This window comes from Pseudophryne corroboree, chromosome 1, assembly GCF_028390025.1.
Source record: "Pseudophryne corroboree isolate aPseCor3 chromosome 1, aPseCor3.hap2, whole genome shotgun sequence".
Taxonomy (NCBI): domain Eukaryota; kingdom Metazoa; phylum Chordata; class Amphibia; order Anura; family Myobatrachidae; genus Pseudophryne; species Pseudophryne corroboree.
Genome location: NC_086444.1, coordinates 1,176,719,523 through 1,176,738,963, shown reverse-complemented (window position 1 = coordinate 1,176,738,963; position 19,441 = coordinate 1,176,719,523). Strand labels below are relative to the sequence as shown.

General features: G+C 44.4%; 1 protein-coding gene across 1 annotated transcript; it reads right to left on the bottom strand.

Moving 5' to 3' along the window:
• Window positions 1–1,178: 1,178 nt before the first annotated feature.
• On the bottom strand, window positions 1,179–17,592 carry LOC135051025 (nicotinamide N-methyltransferase-like). Its single transcript, XM_063957221.1, has 3 exons — window positions 17,415–17,592; window positions 14,277–14,484; window positions 1,179–2,988 (listed from the first exon to the last, which is right to left on the bottom strand). The coding sequence occupies exons 1-3, from the start codon at window positions 17,590–17,592 to the stop codon at window positions 2,568–2,570; spliced, it is 807 nt and encodes a 268-aa protein (XP_063813291.1). The 3' UTR covers window positions 1,179–2,567.
• Window positions 17,593–19,441: the final 1,849 nt, after the last annotated feature.

The following is a 19,441-nucleotide window of genomic DNA, read 5'->3' as shown; positions in this document are numbered from 1 at the left end:
AGTTTGTATGTTCTCCCCGTGCTTGCATGGGTTTCCTCCGTATACTCCAGTTTTCTCCTACAATCAAAAACTATTCTGGCAGACTGACTTTTATAAATGGGCAAAATATACTCAGTAAAGCAGTAAGGCATATGTGTGCGCTGGAAAAGTGACTGGTAATAAAGTACACACACACACACACACACACACACACACACACACACACACACACACACACACACACACACACACACACACATATACAAAACTGTGGTCTCATAGAGAGGGGTTAGCAATGGCCCACTCCCAATACAAAAAAATCCAGGCGGCATTCAGAGGACTGTTGTAAAGAATAGAATTATACTTGCAGTTCAAAATTCAATAGTAAAAGGCATAGCTATTGAATTTTGAACTGCAAGTATAATTCTATTCTTTTCAACAGTCCTCTGAGTGCCGCCTGGTTTTTTTGCACTGATATATAATTTTTTGTCATAAGCTCTGCTGTTACTCTTATTTACATTACTGTAATTGGTGAGCTGTTCTGCACCAAAAGGTTCTGCTGCTCCCGTCAGCAAAGTCCATGACAAGCCTCCCTCTGGGGGCTTTATTCTGAGAAGTTGGCATTACAAATTTGACAGTATTCTCACATACAACAGATTATGGGGTGTGGATGACCTACTGTAGTTACTGGTTACATGTATTTTTGTAAATGAATAAATTATGTAAAAAGAACAAAAATCTGAGTCTTGAAAAACAAATCTATTCCTTAATTATGCCTATTGTTCTCTACAGGGTGATTCAAAAGTCGTAGTACACCCTTTTGTTTCAAAAACTGTGCAGGAAATAGGAAAGCTTAATACTCCAGTAAGGTATGGGTGAGGTGGGCTATCTTTTAGGGCAGAAGTTCCCAATCGCGGTCCTCAAGGCACCCCAACGGTCCAAGTTTTAAATGTATCCATGCTTGGCCACAGGTGACTTAATTAGCAATCAATTTGATTTAACCATCTTTGCTGAGCCATGGATATACCTAAATCTTGGACTGTTGGGGTGGCTTGAGGACCGCGTTTGGGAACCTCTGTTTTAGGGTACGGTACGATCATGGGCACCATCTTGAAATCGGCCATCTTGAATCTAAGTCAGTATTTTCAAATGGAAAGGTGGTCATATAACATGTCAAACAACATTAGAATTTGCTGAAAAGTTTATTGCTGCAAACAGATTTGAAATAGCAGTTATGGTTCAAAAGTTACAACACTTTTTTTGTTACAAGTAACTGAAGATGGCTTTGACAAAAGAGGAGAGAGGTCATTTTGATGTCTGGAGAATGAGGTTTCTGTGTCATAGCTGCAGATTTTAACAACCGGCACCCAGAAAGACCAGCAATTTCACATAGCTGGATCTTGAATGAATTAAAATCTCCTGCTGGGACAGTCGATGTGGAAAGGCCCTGTCCCAGCAAGAAGCATCACTCCTCTCAGCTGCAAAAATAGCGTTTGTGCACAGCCCAAGGAGCTGCAGGAATGTGCACTTTTCTCAGTACTAAATATAAATACATTATGTTTCCCTATTTTAGTCTTTCCCTGGCTAAAATGCTGGAGAGAAGTCTTTCCTGAAATTTACTAAATAGACCTCTAATTTCACTATAATACCAAGACAAACAACTAAAATTTACATTGGGAAACCAAAAAATGAAAGTTATTCCTAACCAAATGGAAGCACTTTAGATGTAATAAATTGCACCCATTCCTGAATGGTGTTGACCAGACATGTCAAACTCGTGGCCCGAGGGCCGCATGCGGCCCACAATGTATACTTTTGCTGCCGAAGTTTACTTTAAAAAAAAAAAAAAGGAATGCGGCCTGCCCCTGCCGGATGAGTTACTATTGGCCCATCTGCCGTGATTGGAGCTAAGCTCCGATCAGGCAGCATTCACTTTTCTGGACATGCGCAAGAAGATAGTGATAGAGATAAAAAGAATGTCCACGGGGGGAGCTGCTGTGCTGTCTTTGTAGAGATCTGCCCCCCACCACATCCCGCCTGCTCAGCACCATTAGCACTGAAGCCATCACGCTTTGTGCGTGTGTTTGTCCGATTGCCCTGTGTACCAAGCTGCCCTACTTTCAGGAGCTTCTTCTGGATCGAAAAATGTCTCTCAACGAAGAAAGTAAATTGGAGGGGGCTGGCACAGGAGGCACAGAGGGCTTTTGGCTGGAGGGGACACAGGGAGCAAGGGGATACCAGGGGGCATGTAGCTGGACTGAAGGGACAGAGGGGGCTGGAAGTGACACATTTTACTAGCTGACACTGATATGTATTATATATGACAGGGGACCGCACAGTGATATATGAGTGGGAATAACACAGCTCCCAGTTCACACTATTAAAGTTATTTTCTTCCTGATATTTATCATCTCTTTGATTATACTTTATTGTTGGTTTTTCTAATAAACCTTTCAAAATTGCATATATGTCTTTTTCTTTTTCTTGCGGCCCACACAAGACTTAGAACTTGAGTATTGGCCCAGTTGGGATTTTGAGTTTGACATGCCTGGTGTAGACCCTCCAATAATTTTGATAATTATTGCACCTCACTGTTTTTGGGCAACAACAAACACAGTTTTTTTTATGTCAGACACATCAGAGGGTATTTCACTTTTTACGGCTTCATAACATTTAATCAAATACCCTTCATCAGCTAGAGCTTTTCTTAAAAAGCCATCATCATAGCATAACATAAAGTACTTATCATTCCCCACCGCAAAAAAAGAAGTGTTGACATCTGCAATCAATATTAAGTGCCCCCCAACTTTGAGTAGAGATGACATATTTTTCAGGTTTCTGCAGAACGCGTTGAGGTCCTCACTAATAGCTTCCAGAAGCCGCACAGAGATGACGCAGTCTGCCTTTGGTAGCTCTGTAGGAGATGTAGGGTTTTCCTTGGCAAGGTTACACATCTCAATGCGTTTCAATTTCCGTTGTGTCATATCTTCTAAATCCTGATAGCTTTCACTGAGAATAAAAACAATCACAGCCCAGCGCATTTCAGTATTATAGACCATTACCAGCCTCATCACATGCAGGCATAACATGGAAATATTAAGCATAAATACAGGGCCCCCTAACAGTGGTGACACCCAGTGTGGGTGAATAGATTGTGCTGGCAAAAAAGGGGCCTGATATTGTGGGTATGGAACATGGCCTCGCATGTAGGGGGCGTGGCCTCATAACCCAAACCCCCAATTTTATCACTCTGGTCCCAGAGATGCTGGGCTACCCCCGGAGACCAGCCTGTGTGCAGTGGCGACTCCAACACTGTGACAGGATGCCAGGAACTGAGTGCTGCACATAATGTTACAGTGCGGCACTGGCTCCTGTCACTGAAGAGTTAGCGCTTTATCACCCCTCGGCGGGTGACATCTGGGTGTGGCCCTCACCCTCCACACACCCGTAGTGATGCCACTATATAAATGCACCTATTTGTCTGCTTAAAATATACCGGAGTGTATGACCACTTCTTGGATATGGAAGTGCCACCATGCAAATGACCTTTGGAACATTTGTAGGATTATACAATCTGATGAGACTGTTCATAATGGAAGGCGTAAAAATATTTCATCCAGCCTTTGTGTGCGACTCAGTCGCTAATATGGGTAACAAGACAATACAAGTGACCCACACAACCCCATGTGTCATTACGCTTAATCTGTGACTTTATTACCAATTCCTTTGTGACCGAAGTACTAACCTAATGTCACATGATGTCATGTGCAAGGGTGGGTGCATTACTGAGCTGCTAATGCCCTGAGAACATAGGTAATTACACATACATTGAAAACAAGTGGTACATGAGAATAACCAACACTAAAAAAATTCTCACGGTTCCACCACACCCTTATGTACATATGGAGAGGTAAAGTTGAGGAGTTTCATATAGGTATTCACTTAGAATGTCATACCAAAATATAGTCAGAAATTACTGTGGGGAAGAGATCTTTCTTGTTTTAAGTAAATACTTATGTATCAAAATCCCCCAGGTTCCCACAATGAATGTCTCAACGTCTCTCACGATATAGAAAATAAAGGAATAAAACAGTAGTTTTGAGGAATGATAGTTCCCAGATCTCCACAGTGATGTTGAATGCTGTATGTTTATGCAAGTCACGGTCCTTACGCACATATGTTCTCTAATGTATATTCTTTCCTCCTTGCATGTTTGCCTTAGGAAGTGCTACTCTCAAACCATAAAAATTGCAAAGAGAGAGGAATAGAGATAGTGTAATACAGTTTTATTGAGAACAAAGTGCAGGTAAAAACTTAAAGTGACTTAGTGAAATATAAGATGGACTCCTACCAGAAAGCTATGAGCCAAAAAGCTTTTGCATAACTGGGAGCAAAACTGGTGCCCATTGCTGTTCACACATTTTGTATATAAAACATCCTTATTTATAAAATAATTACTAGAGGGGCTAAACCATATGCCTTTGACTAAAAATGAATGTAATACTAAGTCTATTTCTGACTCAATGCATCTTTTTGAGACTGCTGTTATTTCACGTTCATGTTCTATGATTGTGTATAAAGAGCTGACATCAGCTGTCATGGAAAGAATATTTTCTTCCCATTCTAGTGAACTGAGATGATTAAGCAGTGTCCTTGAGGTGCAAATAATTTTTGAGGACAAAAGGTTGTAAATGGAATCAATACATTTTGACAAATTGACTGTTGGTGAATCAGACTTCGATAAATGTCCTGTCATGACAAATTTCAGTTTACAATAATGTACTTTAGAGAAAACTCTAAAAAAATAATTGGCCTATTTTATGCAATGACCCCATTATCGGTGATAAAATTCCTAGGAAACCCTTATGCATATACAGAACAGCTCCCAACCTTAACAATCAATGAGACAGAGGCCATCTCACTACCAACAGAAATGAATATATAAAATCAAAAAGGTTTCTATATGTGCAATAAATGTATAGGATGTAGAGGAGGGTTGTGGTATAGCGGTTCGAAACAATTTTTCCCGACAAAGATTAGTCCGACAGTGATTGTCAGACAATTTAGTTTTACCGTCAAACTATGGTTCGACATTAATCATACCTCAACATAGATAACTTAGACAATGAAAGTAAACCGACCTCTCGAAGATCGACAGCGTGTATGCAGACATTAAAAAAGCCTGACAATTATCAATTAGATACGTATTACACAGACACTGTTGAAGACCGACAAAGCATATATAGACATTTTAAAGTCCGACAGGACATAAATCAGATAAGCTCAAGACCGACAAACATTCATTATCAAAAAATAATATTACACATAACCGGGACTTGTAGTTCTCCTAACCACACCTGTACACTCAGTCACGGCGTCGCCACCATACCTGGACGCAACGCTCTCAATAGCTATTGCGGGTGGACGGGACTCATAGCGTCTCGTCTTGGACGGCCCCCCGTCGCCAGCAATAGCTACTGAGGGGTGTGTGTGTGTGTGGGAGGGTAAGGTTCACCCCGCAACACCAGAGCATTAATAAAATAGTGAACATGAACACTGTGCATGTTTAATGATTTCCACACAGGCCCTTATCATCTGTCCTGAGACTTGTAGTTCTCCTAACCGCCCCTGTACATTCAGTCACGGCGTCGCCACCATACCTGGACGCAACGCTCTCAATAGCTATTGCGGGTGGACGGGACTCATAGCGTCTCGTCTTGGACGGCCCCCCATTGCCAGCAATAGCTACTGAGGGGTGTGTGTGTGTGTGTGGGGGGGGGGGTGGTTCACCCCGCAACACCAGAGCATCAATAAAATAGTGAGAACATGAACACTGTACATGTTTAATGATTTCCACACAGGCCCTTATCATCTGTCCTGAGACTTGTAGTTCTCCTAACCACCCCTGAATACTCAGTCACGGCGTCGCCACCATACCTGGACGCAACACTCTCAATAGCTATTGCGGGTGGACAGGACTCATAGCGTCTCGTCTTGGACGGCCCCCCGTCGCCAGCAATAGCTACTGAGGGGTGTGTGTGTGTGTGTGTGTGTGTGTGTGTGTGTGTGGGGGGGGGGGTAATGTTCACCCCGCAACACCAGAGCATCAATAAAATAGTGAACATGAACACTGTACATGTTTAATGATTTCCACACAGGCCCTTATCATCTGTCCTGAGACTTGTAGTTCTCCTAACCACCCCTGTACACTCAGTCACGGCATCGCCACCATACCTGGACGCAACGCTCTCAATAGCTATTGCGTGTGGATGGGACTCATAGCGTCTCGTCTTGGACGGCCCCCCGTCACCAGCAATAGCTACTGAGGGGGGTGTGTGTGTGTGTGGGGGAGGGGGGGCGGACGGAACAGGGGTGACTGAGGGGATGGGGTGCTTTGCGGGGAAGGGTGGGGGTGTGTGGGGCTTGGACATGCACTCATGACTTTGGCCTGTATGGTTTGGGCTTGGTAGCTGTAAGGCTGACAGGTGTGTCTGGGACCTGTAGTTCCACGGATGAGGGTAGCGCAGGGGGTAACGCTGTTAGCGTAGGCGCATCTGAGGTTAGACGGCATGGTGCCGTTGCTGGGGTGACGATGGAGGCGTCCAGGACAGGGTGCCCAAACATCGCGGGGGTGGGGGGGAGGGGGGGCGGACGGAAGAGGGGTGACTGAGGGGATGGGGTGCTTTGCGGGGAAGGGTGGGGGTGTGTGGGGCTTGGCCTTGCACTCATGACTTTGGCCTGTATGGTTTGGGCTTGGTAGCTGTAAGGCTGACAGGTGTGTCTGGGACCTGTAGTTCCACTGATGAGGGTAGCGCCGGGGATAACGCTGTTAGAGTAGGCGCATCTGAGGTAAGACGGCATGGTGCCGTTGCTGGGGTGACGATGGAGGCGTCCAGGACAGGGCGCCCAAACATCGCGGGGGTGGGGGGGAGAGAGGGGGCGGACGGAAGAGGGGTGACTGAGGGGATGGGGTGCTTTGCGGGGAAGGGTGGGGGTGTGTGGGGCTTGGCCTTGCACTCATGACTTTGGCCTGCATGGTTTGGGCTTGGTAGCTGTAAGGCTGACAGGTGTGGCTGGGACCTGTAGTTCCACGGATGAGGGTAGCGCCGGGGGTAACGCTGTTAGCGTAGGCGCGTCTGAGGTTAGACGGCATGGTGCCGTTGCTGGGGTGACGATGGAGGCGTCCAGGACAGGGCGCCCAGACATCGCGGGGGGGGGGGCGAACTGAAGAGGGGTGACTGAGGGGATGGGGTGCTTTGCGGGGAAGGGTGGGGGTGTGTGGGGCTTGGCCTTGCACTCATGACTTTGGCCTGTATGGTTTGGGCTTGGTAGCTGTAAGGCTGACAGGTGTGGCTGGGACCTGTAGTTCCACGGATGAGGGTAGCACCGGGGGTAACTCTGTTAGCGTAGGCGCGTCTGAGGTTAGACGGCATGGTGCCGTTGCTGGGGTGATGATGGAGGCGTCCAGGACAGGGCGCCCAGACATCGCGGGGGTGGGGGAGAGGGGGGGCGGACGGAAGAGGGGTGACTGAGGTGATGGGGTGCTTTGCGGGAAAGGGTGGGGGGGTGTGTGGCTTGGCCTTGCACTCATGACTTTGGCCTGTATGGTTTGGGCTTGGTAGCTGTAAGGCTGACAGGTGTGGCTGGGACCTGTAGTACTACGGATGAGGGTAGCGCCGTGGGCTGTTGGGGTGACCACCGTCAACCCGCCTAACCTATTTGGAGCTGAGGGTACAGGTGTTTACGCGGCGACATGTATGTAGGAGGGTAGTCTTGGGGAAATGAAAGTCTCAGAAGTCTATGATATCGATATATTGGCCCCTGTCCTAATAATCTGTCTGTGTTTTGCGTTCCGGTATTATTTTATTCTTTTTATATGTATGTATTGTTTAGGTATATGATGTCGGTCTTTTATGTGTCGGTATTATTGCTGTCTGTTTTATGATTTGTCGATCATTTGCCTGTCTATGCATACACTGTCGGTCTTTTACTTGTCGATATTATCGAGGTCTGTTTGATTAATTGTCGGTCTTTTTTACTGTCTATCTATGCACTGTCTGGTTTTTTGTCATTTCGGTGAAATGCACGTCTGACTTGTGTTTTGTCGGTCTTTTGTGTGTCTTCATATATACTGTCGGTCTGTTGTGTTTCGGTATAAATCTGATAAAAGGAATTGTCGGTCTGTTGCGTTGTCGATTTATGCGATGTCGGTCTAGAGGTGTTCGATGTGACTGTTGTCTGACTTATGAACTGTCGGTCTTTGTTCTGTCGGACTGTTGGTCTTGTCGGGCTTTACTTTGTCCTTATTTTAACTTTGTCTTACTTTTAACTGTCAGTCTCTCACTACTGTCTAACTGGTGTCTTTCGGTCTTCTGTTGTCGGTCTTTTCGCTGTCTGTATTCTACATGTCGGAGAGTCAGCCGGAACCCGTAGAGGAGTATGATCTAACGCCACCCAAAAAGTTTAATCCATTTCAAATAACAGAAAATAGTGCTAGACATTTAGAATTTATGACCTGCAGCACAAAATATGTCATATATACAGTAGAGTGTACATGCCGAATATTTTATATTAGGCGCACATCCAGACCATTAAAAAACCATATAAGAATGCATTTATGAAATATAAGAAAGGTTTTGAAAAGTCATTCCCTCTGCATTAAAAAAAACATCACAACTGTTTCATCACTGATATAAAAATCTTTATGACATCAAACATATTCAGAAACAACATAGAGGGATGGATCCTACAACAAGTTTAGCAAGAACTGAAATGAAATTGATTCATACGTTTAAAACATTAGTACCAAATGGGCTCAACAGTGATATCTAATTAAAATGGTTCTTTTGATCTTTACACAGACTATTTATAGAATATGACTTCTGGTTATTTATTTAGAAAATAGGATTTGGGGTTATTTATATTTCTTAGATTTTTTTGGATATTTTTTATATGTAATTAATGTTTTAAACATGTATTTTTTAAATATATATTTGTTGGTAATAAGATTTTAAGTAGAGATGAGCGGGTTCGGATGTAACGCCAGAATTAACGTCAGTTCGGTTTTATCCGGATTTTTCTTATTGGCTATCCAAAACACGTGACATCCGTGAGCCAATAAGATGCTGTTTTGAGAACCGAGTAAAATCGAACCCGCTCATCTGTAATTTTAAGGGATTGAATATACTTCTCCCTTTTTCAAAGATGGCCCCGCTCTTTGACTAAGGCCAACTGCACGTTCCCTATTTTGAAATACAACACTTTTCCTTTAAAAATTAATGCTGGATTTTGAGATAAATACATGTACTGTTGGAATGAAGTGTCAATCCATCACCCTTAGATACTATCGTTAGAGACGTTGAGACATTCATACTGGGAACCTGTGGGATTTTTAGACACAGGTATTTATTTAAAACTATAAGATCTCATCCCCACAGTAATTTTTTACTATATTTTGGTTTTACATTCTAAGGGAATACCTATATGAAACTCCTCAGCTTTACCTCTCCAGGTAATTACACATGTCCATAAGAGTTTTTATCTATGAGTCTGACTAATCCATATGCCATGTGAGCAGTGGCTGATCCAAAGGTGGGGCTGCAGCACAGCAGGGCCGTATCTATCCCTTCTTTCAGAATGGGCCTCGCCAGGATCGCTGGCCAAGGAGGATGCAACCAGGAAGGAGACCCGGTCAGCAGGAGGGAACAGTTTCTCCCTTCTACTGCCTGACTCCAGATCTCTATTTGATCCGCTATCAAATTAATCTCCTTCCCACTACTCCCATTGGCCAATCAAGAAGAAATGTGAGTTGCTACTGTGACTGCAGCCTGCACTATGCTGCCAGGTGTTCACGTTTAAATCATGAGGTGTGCCTTTACCCCCTTCTCTCTACACTCTGCCCCTTTCCTTACAATCTGCCGGACTCTGCCTGGCCTGTCCTTTTTTCTAGACAGCATAGTGTGAGGTCCCCCCTCCCTGCTCCCCTGAGTCACCACACCCTGCCTATGCTCAGCTAGTCCCCCCATGTAGCGATGTGTAAGGACCCCCTCCTGCTCATCCCCTACCATTTCTCTCTCCTGTTCTGCCCGGCTGGTCCTTCTCCCCTGCAACCTGCAGTCCGTGAGGGAACATATAGCCTACTGCAAAACAGTGAGCAGAGGTAAGTATGGCTGTATATTTACATAGATATTATTTTGTTCTTGCCCTATGTCTGGTTGGTCACCACTTCTCTTATATCTATCTATATATATATCTATATATATATCTCTCTATATATATATATATATATATATAAATATATATGTATATATATATATTGATACAGTTTTCTGAGGGCGCACACTAGAAAATGTATAATTATATCCTAACCAGCAAAGCAGTTGTTCTAATATAACACATTTATGAAAATCTTTCTTCAATAATTAAGAATGTACAATTGAATAACATATACAAAGACAATGTTCTTTTATACAATGCACAAGTAAAATAGTATAAAGTATTTTTTATCACTTTCATTGATATTTAAATGAGTAATAAAGATAGGGGAGCATCTTCTTCCTTCAATGACCTATAAGAGTTGTTTTTGTATATGTTTATGACCCAAAGTCAGTTGGATTGTTATTTCGATATTGTGATATTATGTTGGATTGTCATTTCGATATTGTGATATGTGATATCATGTTTATATATGTTTTTCTTTTCTTTTCATTTTCCTCTACCGAAAAGCCAGCTACAACATGTATCCCTGATGAAGTCCTAAGTGGACTAAACGCGTTGGGTTTTATGAAAGTCATACAATTGAGTATTGTCTTTTACTTGTTCATTGTATAAAAGGACATTGTCTTTGTATATGTTATACAATTGTACATTCTTAATCATTGAAAAAATATTTTAATAAATGTGTTATATTAGAACTACTGGTTTGCTAGTTAGGATATAATTATAAATTTTCTAGTGTGTGCCCTCCGAAAACTGTATCGATAGTATCCATTCAATCCTCCACTAGCAGGGGGATTTTTCATGAGGTGCAGCCCATTCACAGCGTGAGATGTTTATATATATATATATATATATATATATATATATATATATATAGTTTAATGTTAAATGGATGTTTGTGTTTCTATGTATGGAAGGGTCAGTAATGTAGTGTAGTGTATAGAGGGGTCAGTAATGTAATGTAGTGTATAGAGAGGTCAGTAATGTAGTGTAGTGTATAGAGGGGTCAGTAATGTAGTGTAGTGTGTAGAGTGGTCAGTAACGGAATTTAGTGTATAGAGGAGTCAGTACTGTAGTGTACAGAGAGGGTCAGTAATGTAGTGTAGTCTATAGAGGGGTCAATAATGTAGTGTAGGGTATAGAGGGGTCAGTAATGTAGTGTATAGAGGGGTCAGAAATGGAATGTAGTGTATAGAGGAGTCAGTACTGTAGTGTACAGAGGGGGTCAGTAATGTAGTGTAGTCTATAGAGGGGTCAATAATGTAGTGTAGGGTATAGAGGGGTCAGTAATGTAGTGTATAGATGGGTCAGTAATGGAATGTAGTGTAAAGAGGGGTCAGTAAGGGAATGTACTGTAAAGAGGGGTCAGTAAGGGAATGTACTGTAAAGAGAGGTCAGTAATGTAGTGTATAGAGGAGTCAGTAATGTAGTGTAGTCTATAAAGGGGTCAGAACTGTAGTGTATAGAGGGTTCAGTAATGTAATGTAGTCTATAGAGGGGTCAGTAATGTAATGTAGTCTATAGAGGGGTCAGTAATGGAATGTAGTGTATAGAGAGTCAGTAATGTAGTGTAGTCTATAGAGGGGTCAGTAATGGAATGTAGTGTAAAGTGGGGTCAGTAAAGGAATGTAGTGTAAAGAGGGGTCAGTAATGTAGTGTAAAGAGGGGTCAGTAATGTGATGTAGTGTATAGAGGGTCAGTAATGTTGCGTAGTCTATAGAGGGGTCAGTAATGGAATGTAGTGTAAAGAGGGGTTAGTAATGGAATGTAGTGTAAAGAGGGGTCAGTATAGAATGTCGTATAAAGAGGGGTCAGTAATGTAGTGTAAAGAGGGGTCAGTAATGTGATGTAGTGTATAGAGGGTCAGTAATGTAACGTAGTCTACAGAGGGGTAAGTAATGGAATGTAGTGTAAAGAGGGGTCAGTAATGGAATGTAGTGTATAGAGGAGTCAGTAATGTAGTGTAGTCTATAGAGGGGTCAGTAATGGAATGTAGTGTAAAGAAGGGTTAGTAATAGAATGTATTGTAAAGAGGGATCAGTAATGTAGTGTATAGAGGAGTCAGTTATGTAGTGTAGTCTATAGAGGGGTCAGAAATGGAATATAGTGTAAATAGGGGTTAGTAATGGAATTTAATGTAAAGAGGGGTCAGTAATGGAATGTAGTGTACAGAGGGTCAGTAATGTAGTGTAGTCTATAGAGGGGTCAGTAATAGAAGGTAGTGTAAAGAGGGGTCAGTAATGGAATGTAGTGTATAGAGGAGTCAGTAATGTAGTGTAGTCTATAGAGGGGTCAGTAATTGAATGTAGTGTAAAGAAGGGTCAGTAATAGAATGTATTGTAAAGAGGGGTCAGTAATGTAGTGTATAGAGGAGTCAGTAATGTAGTGTAGTCTATAGTGGGGTCAGTAATGGAATGTAGTGTATAGAGGAGTCAGTAATGTAATGCAGTCTGTAGATAGGTCAGTAATGGATTGTAGTGTAAAGAGGGGTCAGTAATGGAATGTAGTGTAAAGAGGGGTCAGTAATTTAGTGTATAGAGAAGTCTGTAATGTAGTGTAGTCTATAGAGGGGTCAGTAATGGAATGTAGTGTAAAGAGGGTACAGTAATGGAATGTAGTGTATAGAGGGTCAGTAATGTAGTGTAGTCTATAGAGGGGTAAGTAATGGAATGTAGTGTAAAGAGGGGTCAGTAATGAAGTGTAAAGAGGGGTCAGTAATGGGATGTTGTGTATAGAGGGTCAGTAATGGAATGTAGTCTATAGAGGGGTCAGTGATGGAATGTATTGTAAAGAGGGGTCAGTAATGGAATGTAGTGTATAGATGGTCAGTTATGTAGTGTAGTCTATAGAGTGGTCAGTAATGGAATATAGTGTAAAGAGGGGTCAGTAATGTAGTGTATAGAGGAGTCAGTAATGTAGTGTAGTCTATAGAGGGGTCAGTAATGGAATGTAGTGTAAAGAAGGGTCAGTAATGGAATGTAGTGTATAGAGGAGTCAGTTATGTAGTGTAGTCTATAGAGGGGTAAGTAATGGAATATAGTGTAAAAAGGGGTCAGTAATGGTATGTAGTGTAAAGAGGAGTCAGTAATGGTATGTAGTGTAAAGAGGGGTCAATAATGTATTGTATAGAGGAGTCAGTAATGTAGTATAGTCTATAGAGGAGTCAGTAATGGAATGTAGTGTAAAGAGGGTCAGTAATGTAGTGTAGTCTACAGAGGGGTCAGTAATGAAGTGTATTCTATAGAGGGGTTAGTAATGGAACGTATTGTAAAGAGGGGTCAGTAATGGAATATAGTGTAAAGAGGGTGAGCAATGTAGTGTAGTCTATAGAGGGGTCAGTAATGGAATGTAGTGTAAAGAGGGGTCAGTAATGTAATGTAGTGTATAAAGGGGTCAGTAATGTATTGTAGTTATACAGGGGTAAGTAATGTAAGATATAGAGGGGTCAGTAATGTAGTGTAGTGTATAGAGGGGTCAGTAATGTAGTGGGGATAAGTATGAATTACTGATGGTCGGGATGCCGGCTGTCAGTATACAGACAATGGCACCCCGGCCGTCAGTATACAGACAACAGGGAGAGCGTAGACACTCTCCTTGTGGGCTCACTGCACTCGCCACAGGTTCTTTTCCCACTCTATGGGTGTCGTGAACCCCCACGAGTGGGAATAGCCTCTGCAAGCCAGGATTCTGGCTGGCGGCATTGTCAGCTTTTGGGATTCCTGCATTGGTATCCCGACCACCGGGATCCTGACTGCCGGCAATTTAACTGCATCCCATGTAGTGCAGTGTATACAGGGTTCTGAAATGGAGTGTAGTGTATAGAGGGGTCAGTATTATAGTGGTAGATACAGTGGGGTTAGTGATGTAGTCCAGGCTGCATTGGTATCGGGCTACACAGATGATCATTGCAGCTGAATGGAATTAGCATACAGTACATCACTGAATCAGACCCTTATTCCAGACCTTTATAAGAATTTAGAAAATTCAGTGTTACTTTCTATACAACCATCTAAGTTTCATAGATGTTTTTCTTTTAGTACAAAATTGAAAACAATAATTAAACTATTAGTAGTACAAACCTCTTATCTCCGAGCTCCACCACATACTTTGCGGCATAAGACCAATCATGGGCACCTGGATCTTTACTCTTCCATTTTCTCAGTTCATCAATACATTGGTCTTTACATTCTAGAATTATAATCTCTTTAAAGTACTGGCAGACTGGAAACAGTTGAAATAGACAGTGACCACCACTTATATCAATCAGGGTATCTCCAGCAATATGTTCTGCAGAAACATATAACACAAGAGTTATAAAACAAATTCAGCCAAAGAAATATAACATGTTGTGTAGAGTTGTCTCCCTATGGTAAGTGTGTATTATAACCCCTTACATGGCAAAGCCACATTGGATTAGACCATAGGTTCTCAAACTCGGTCCTCAGGACCCCACACAGTGCATGTTTTGCAGGTAACCCCGCAGGTGCACAGGTGTGTTAATTGCTCACTGACACATTTTAAAAGGTCCACAGGTGGAGCTAATTATTTCACTTGTGATTCTGTGAGGAGACCTGCAAAACATGCACTGTGTGGGGTCCTGAGGACCGAGTTTGAGAACCTGTGGATTAGACTATAGTCAGCTGGAATTAAGCTGTGTTCTGCTGCGCCTCCCACCTGTTATAAAGGAAATCCATTTTGCACATGTGCAAACTGGATCTCCACCTCCTGCTCTGGCACCCTGTGGACATCACTGACAAAATTGCATGCGCCATAAACTAAAAAGTATAAGGAGGGGAACATAGTAATTCCCCTTATACATAATGCCCACAGTAGTAGTGCCCCTTACACACATAATGCCCATGGTAGTAGTGCCCCTTACACAAATAATGCCCAAGGTAGATATGCTTCTTACATAGTGCCCACAGTAGTTGTGCCCCTTACACATATAATGCCCACTGTAGTTGTGACGCTTACATGCATAATGCCCATTGTAGTTATTCTGCTTACATACAAAATGCCCATGGTAGTTATGCCACTTACACACATAATGCCCACAGTAGTAGTGCTCCTTATACACCTAATACCCACAGTAGTAGTACCCTTTCAACATATAATGCCCACAGTAGTTGTTCATCTTACACACATAATGTCCACAGTAGTAATGCCACTGATACACATAATGCCCATGGCAGTAGTGCTGCTTATACACATAATGTCCATGGTACTTGTGCCTCTTACACACATAATGCCCATGGTAGTTGTGCCACTTACACACATAATGCCCATGGTAGTAATGCTCAATATACACCTAATACCCACAGTAGTAGTGCACCTTATACACATAATGCCCACAGTAGTTGTTCTGCTTACACACATAATGCCCATGGTAGGTTGCTCCTTACCAAGTACACATAGCAGGCTGGCTGCCATGTGGGTGTAGCTGATGTGGACGTGGAAGCTGTTTGCACGGAAATGGACCCTGGAGGAGAGAAAGATTGCTGCTACAGTCTATTTCAGTGCACATTGGGACAGGGAGCACTGGGAGGCAGGAAGAAGGCTGACATCATCGGACAGTCCTGCACCACACTGCACTACACAAAATTAAAATAAACTACAGCACCAGACAGCCCTTGCTACCGGGAGCTCCTGACTGCAAGGGCTGCTGGGAGCTGTAGTTTATTTGGAGTTTGTGTAGTGCAATGCGTTGCCAGACACTGGCATACCTTCACAGATTCAGCCCTGCTGGTGGGCTGTCGTGGATCTGCCAGTCCCTAAGCGAGCACTTTAGCACACTGCCACCCACATCATTCCTTCCCGGGGGCCACCGTACTGGCGGTCACAGAGCAGGAGGAGTAGAACAGAGGGCACACACTGACTCGGACTGAAAGACTAAGTAGGGAACAAGGCAGGCCAGAGGTGACAGCAGGAAACACTGACAGTCAGCACATGCCGGAGCTCTGCCTGCCCTCTTTATGTCACGCTCGGCTTGAGTTGAGGATCTCACAACTGATAATTGACTGAGGGAGCAGCTTTCAGCAAAGGAAGGAAACGAGGTGGCTGAATGTAGTTCTTACTCATGGATTGAAGGCTTAGGCCCAAAGATGTAGACGGGTAGGCAATGAGGACAATGACCGAGAATGATACACTGAAAACAGATTAATTCAGTTTTAATAAGACCTCAATCATACACATCGACTAGGAGATACGTCCGAGTGAATTCTGAAGCACGAAATGTTCATGACTTGTAAATGATACTGAGGAAAGCTGAATGAAGAAGTGACTTGTGATTGGTACACAATGCTGAAGTACACTGAATGAAGAGATGACTTGTGATTTGTAAGCGATGCTAAAAGAACACTGAATGGAGATGACTTGTGATTTGTAATCAATGCTGAAGAACACTGAATGAAGAGATGACCTGTGATTTGCAAACAATGCTGAAGAAAGTATCGCTGAGAGCACTGTCAGCATATGGAGAACCTCTACCAGACAGGGGACCAAGCGGTTAAACCGCAAGATCAGGTGGACTGAGAGCAAAGGACTGCAATAACAGAACTGACCTCCGGGCATCCACAACAGAACCCGGATACCAGGGGTTAACCTGGGAGCGCAGAGCTTGAGCACTTTACAGCAGCAAGTAATATGAAGCACTGGCACCATAGCAAAGCATCAACCCCCTTTTATAAGGGAAAACTGCACCGGATTGGCTGGATGCGAACTGGGATACCCACTGGCTTGGCTTGGTCTCCAACATGGTGGCTCACTGCACAGAGGACACATGTGGAACCAGCACACATCCACTATCTCTGGCCTCAGCCTCCCAGACGCCGCACTCCAGCAACAGGACACTTGGAAACAGACACCTCTGGCTGCCATGCCCCGCTCCCCAGGACCTGGACCCCGGCCGGCAGCCGCCCGGCAGCCGCACCGGAGGACCTTGCTGCCGCAGCTACTATCTGCCGCAGCCACACCAGCCAGCTAACAGGAAGGCCGCAGGGAACAGAACCAGATGTAAGACTCCAGAAGCTGACACTTTATACTATTTGTCTCACTGTCTGCTTGTAGCTGTGCAGCAGGGTTACTTCTGTCCTGCAACATCACTCTCTGCCCCCGCTGCTGCAGCACCTCTCTCTTTCCTGGAAGCTGCAGCACATGTCTCTACTTCAGATGCTGCAGCAGCTATCTCTGTCCTAGCTGCTGCAGCACTTCTTTCTGACCTGGCTTCTGCAGAACCTCTCTCTGCCATGGCTGCTCTATCACCTCTCTCTGCCCTAGCTGCTGCAGCACTTCTCTCTGCATTGATGCTGCAGCACCTCTTTCGACCCCAGCTGCTGCTGCAGCACATCTCTGCAGTAGCTGCTGCAGAAGCACCTCTTTCTGCCCCGACTGCTGCATCACCACTCTTGGCCCAAGCTGCTGCAGCACTTCTCTCTACATTGATGCTGCAGCATCTCTCTCTGCCACAGCTGCAGCTCCTCTCTCAGCAATGAAGCTGCAGCACCTCACCCTGCCTCTTATGCTGCTGTAGCACCTCTCTCTGCCCCTCAGGCTACTCTAGTGTAGCTCTCTCTGCCCTTCAGGCTGCTGTGGTACAGCTCTCTCTGCCCCTCGGGCAATTCTGGGACATTATTTTCATTGAAGCATAGTAGGATTATCAGGTCTGGGATGGCAGTTGTAGGGTATTATTTTCATTGCAGCATTGGGAGATTATCAAATTGAGGGTGGCCAATTTTGGTGCATTATTTTTATTGAGGGATTGGGGGGGTTTCAGGTCTGTGGGGGGTTATATTTGGGGCTTTATTTTAATTGAGGAATGGGAGTTTGTGAGGTCAGGTCAGTCGGGGCATATATAGTGCTTTTAATTTATTTGAATTAAACAAGTAGATAGTTAAATACAGCTATTTCAAGGCTCTACCATGGTGTAATAATGTGTATAAGGGGCTCTACTGTATGGCGGAACATGTATAAGGGGCTCTACTGTGTGGCATAATGTGTATAAAGGGAACTACTACATGGTGTAATGCGAATAATGGACATTACTGTGTGGTGTAATGTGAATTGGTACTATTCTGTGGCCACACACCTTCCCAATGAAGCCTTGCCCCTATATTGTTGTTGGAAGCCCTCGGCACGCACTGACCCTATTTTAAACATAGGGGACATCCAAAGGAAACGTTCACCCTGAGCTCCACAAAGTCTAGAACCAGCTCTGTCACCAGTTCAGGATTTTTACATTTTGTTTCTTTTCAAATGTAACATGCCACCACATGTTGGCTAGACCCCAATTCAGTACAGGGGAGTGAGGCATTGAATTATACCCTTGTTCCGGGCACCATGGCACCTAGCTACTCCTCTGAGTTTGAGTCATGTGCTCAGTGCCGGCGCTAACCGCTCAGCAAAGGGATGCAGTGCAGGGAGGCGCCAGGAAGGAGAGGCGCTTTTCCTGTTCTGCATCCCTGCTTTTGGAAACCCGGACTTTGTACATGACTTCCTGCCTTCTGCTGCTGCGCCTATCATACAGGCAGCGGCGCCGGCAGCTGTGCGGCATACCGTATAATTTCACCAAATTAATCAAGTGGTCACCTCCCTGCGAGACGTTGTAGAACAGCAGTAACCCTACCCCCTCATCGAGATATCAGCAACCTCCACGCTGTCTTACTACGCAGCACCTCATCTAGCTGCTGCGGCTGGCTGCCAGGAAGCCCCGGGCCCCAGAATCCACACAGCTGCGGGCGTCAGCAGCGCTCTCCTGGTCCTCAGCTATACAAGGCAGCCGATGTGAGCACAGGCAGCGCCGGAGCCAGATACGCGGCATCCGGAGCGGGTGGTCGTGGCTCCGAGTGCTGCGCAGCAGGTTAGATCTCTGGGCAGAGGGAGGTCATTTGTATTTAGGGAGGTGAGGACGCAAGGGATGGGACTCTGTGGTAATTGTGAGGGAAGCTGGTCCCTGGCCCTCTTCTTACTGGTCCCTGGCCCTCTAAGGGTTCTGTACCAGCCTTGTGTCTCTCTCGCCCCTCCCCCCCAGTATTCTGTCAAAGTCACTGTGTCACCCTCCCTGTGCCCTGTCGCTGTGTCACCCCCCCAGTGTTCACTGTCACCCCCCGTGTCCTGTCGCTGTGTCACCCCCCCAGTGTCCTGTCGCTGTGCCACCCCCCAGTGTCCTGTCACTGTGTCACCCCTTCAGTATCCTGTCACTGTGTCACAACCCCCCTCTTTTTTTGTCCCAGCTATGCCCCCCCTCCCC

Bases quoted from the DNA above. Each gene is read 5' to 3' on its own strand.
- LOC135051025 (XM_063957221.1), bottom strand. From the start codon at position 17,592: ATGCAGCAGTCGGGGCAGAAAGAGGTGCTTCTGCAGCAGCTACTGCAG. The intron at 14,485-17,414 runs GTCAGAAAGAAG...ATGTTTCTGCAG, and splicing joins AGAGGTTCTGCAGAAGCCAG to AACATATTGCTGGAGATACC. The intron at 2,989-14,276 runs GTTTGTACTACT...TTTTATTCTCAG, and splicing joins GTGGAGCTCGGAGATAAGAG to TGAAAGCTATCAGGATTTAG.